We start from the raw sequence: 2,093 nt of genomic DNA, 5'->3' as shown, positions 1-2,093 counted from the left end.
GTTTGGTACGCCCAGAGGACGCTGGGTAGTTCGTTGGCCCATAGGCCTTTAGCTCTACCCAGCTTGGTCTTTAGCCCGTCTAGGATGGTCCTGTTTGTGACCTCGGCCAGGTCGTTCATCTAGGGGTACCCCACTAAGGTGTACTGTTGCCTGATGCTGAGGGAGGAGCACCATTCTCAGAATTTAGCATCATCGAACTGCTTTTCATTGTCCATGATCAGCATGTGGGGGAGGCCGAAGTGGCAAATGATGTTCTTTCAAAAGAAGCTCTGAATTGCCTGCATAGTGATAGTGGTTAGGGGTTCAGCTTCCACCCATTTAGTGAAGTAATCCATAGCAACGACGAGATACTTCTTGCCTCTCGTAGCCTGAGGGAGGTTGGCATGTCTCTAACATTGATCACATTTCCACACCAGCTCGGTCACATCCTTGTGAAGTGTTGGCTAAAAGTACCATTACCTTAAAGTTTTCTGGGCTAGGGTCTGGCCGCAAATGCCTTCGTGAATTTCCTGGAGCACGTTCTCGCCCTCCTCCCTGTAGAGGCATCAAAGGTAAGGCAAGGTGAAGGACCTCCTATACAACTTTTCTTCTAGCAAAGTGTAGTGCGTTGCCTGTTGTCGGAGTTTCTGAGCTTCATTCCTATCATCGGGTAGCCTTTCTATCAGTAGGAAGTCGATGATAGGATCCATCCAAGATGGTTTGACTTCCACTGGTAGTATTTGGATCTCCTTTATGGAGGGTCGAGCTAGTCTTTCCATGCGCACAGTGCGGCCGAGGGCCGCATCCAAGGTGCTCACCAATTTGGAGAGGGCATTGGCTCGGGAGTTCTCGGTTCGCGGGACTTGCTGCAGAGTCAAGCGTTGGAAGTGACGGGATAACTCTTGAACTTTGGTGAGGTACTTAGCCATGCTTTGTTCTCTGGCCTCGTACTCACTTTTGACTTGGTTCACCACCAGCTGCGAGTCGCTGAGGACTTTGACGTGCTTGGAGCCAAGGTCTTGGGCAAGCTGCAACCCCATACTCAGCTTCGTTGTTGGATGCGGGGAACTTGAATCTCAGTGCATACTCTATGACGACATTGTCGGGGGTGAGGAGAATGTGCACAGTGCGGCTGAGGGGCCTGCTAAACGTGCTTTCTACTGCGAAGTCAGCCAGAGCTTGCACTTTGATCGTGGGCCTCGGCTGATATTATCTGTCAAACTCTAACAGTTCTATTGCCCACTTAATTAGGCATTCCAAAGTCTCTGGCTTGGCGAGGATGGCCCTAAGGGTCTGATTTGTCAGGACTACTATGGAGTGGGCTTGGAAATATGGCCTACGCTTTCTAGCCGAGGTGACAAGGGCATAAACTAGCTTTTTCACTTCAGGGTACCGGGTCTCAGTGCCGCTGAGGACCTTGCTAACATAGTATACATGTCTCTGAACTCCATCATCTTACACTAGGACTAAGCTGATGACCTCGTCTCTGGCTGATAGGTACAAATACAGGGTTTCTCCTGGCACCGGCTGAGCGAGGAACGGGAGTGAGGTGAGGTACAGTTTAAGATTGTCGAAGCCACACTAGCACTCCTTCGTCCACTGGAAATATTTCAGCTTCTTGATCGCATGGAAGAAGGTAAGGCAGCGGTTTGCCAACTTCGACTTGAAGCGGTTGAGGGCGGCTATTATACCGGTGAGCCTCTGAATCTCCTTCATTGAACGAGGGGGTGCCATGTCTAGTATGGCCTGTACCTTGCTTGGGTTGGTTTCTATGCCCATTTGAGTGACAACAAAGCCTAAGAACTTCCCTGAGGTATCCCCGAAGGCACACTTGCTCGGATTATGCTTCATGTTGAACTTACGCAGAGTATCAAAGGTCTCGACCAAGTTCGAGGTGTGTGCTTCGACCTTTAGGCTCTTCACCATCATGTTGTCCACGTAGGCTTTGACATTCCTTCCCATCTGATTCTTGAAAATCTTGTTGACAAGGCGCTGGTAAGTGGCCCCTGCATTCTTGTGGCTGAATGACATCACTTTGTAGCAATCACCTCGACGGTCGGACCCTAGCTCAGAAAACTTTAAGGCAAGGGTACTTCTGGCCAACACTTCACAAG

At 50.0% G+C, this 2,093-nt stretch overlaps 1 protein-coding gene across 1 annotated transcript; it reads right to left on the bottom strand.

Annotated features, from left to right (window-relative positions):
- Window positions 1-545: 545 nt before the first annotated feature.
- On the bottom strand, window positions 546-1,019 carry LOC148848408 (uncharacterized). Its single transcript, XM_088951318.1, has one exon. The coding sequence runs from the start codon at window positions 1,017-1,019 to the stop codon at window positions 546-548; it is 474 nt and encodes a 157-aa protein (XP_088807444.1).
- Window positions 1,020-2,093: the final 1,074 nt, after the last annotated feature.

The sequence above is a fragment of the Nelumbo lutea genome, chromosome 6 (genome assembly GCF_056320005.1).
Source record: "Nelumbo lutea isolate HS-2025 chromosome 6, American lotus-T2T, whole genome shotgun sequence".
NCBI classification, from domain to species: domain Eukaryota; kingdom Viridiplantae; phylum Streptophyta; class Magnoliopsida; order Proteales; family Nelumbonaceae; genus Nelumbo; species Nelumbo lutea.
The sequence above is the reverse complement of the archived record's forward strand: the minus strand, read 5'-3'. Positions and strand labels throughout refer to the sequence as shown.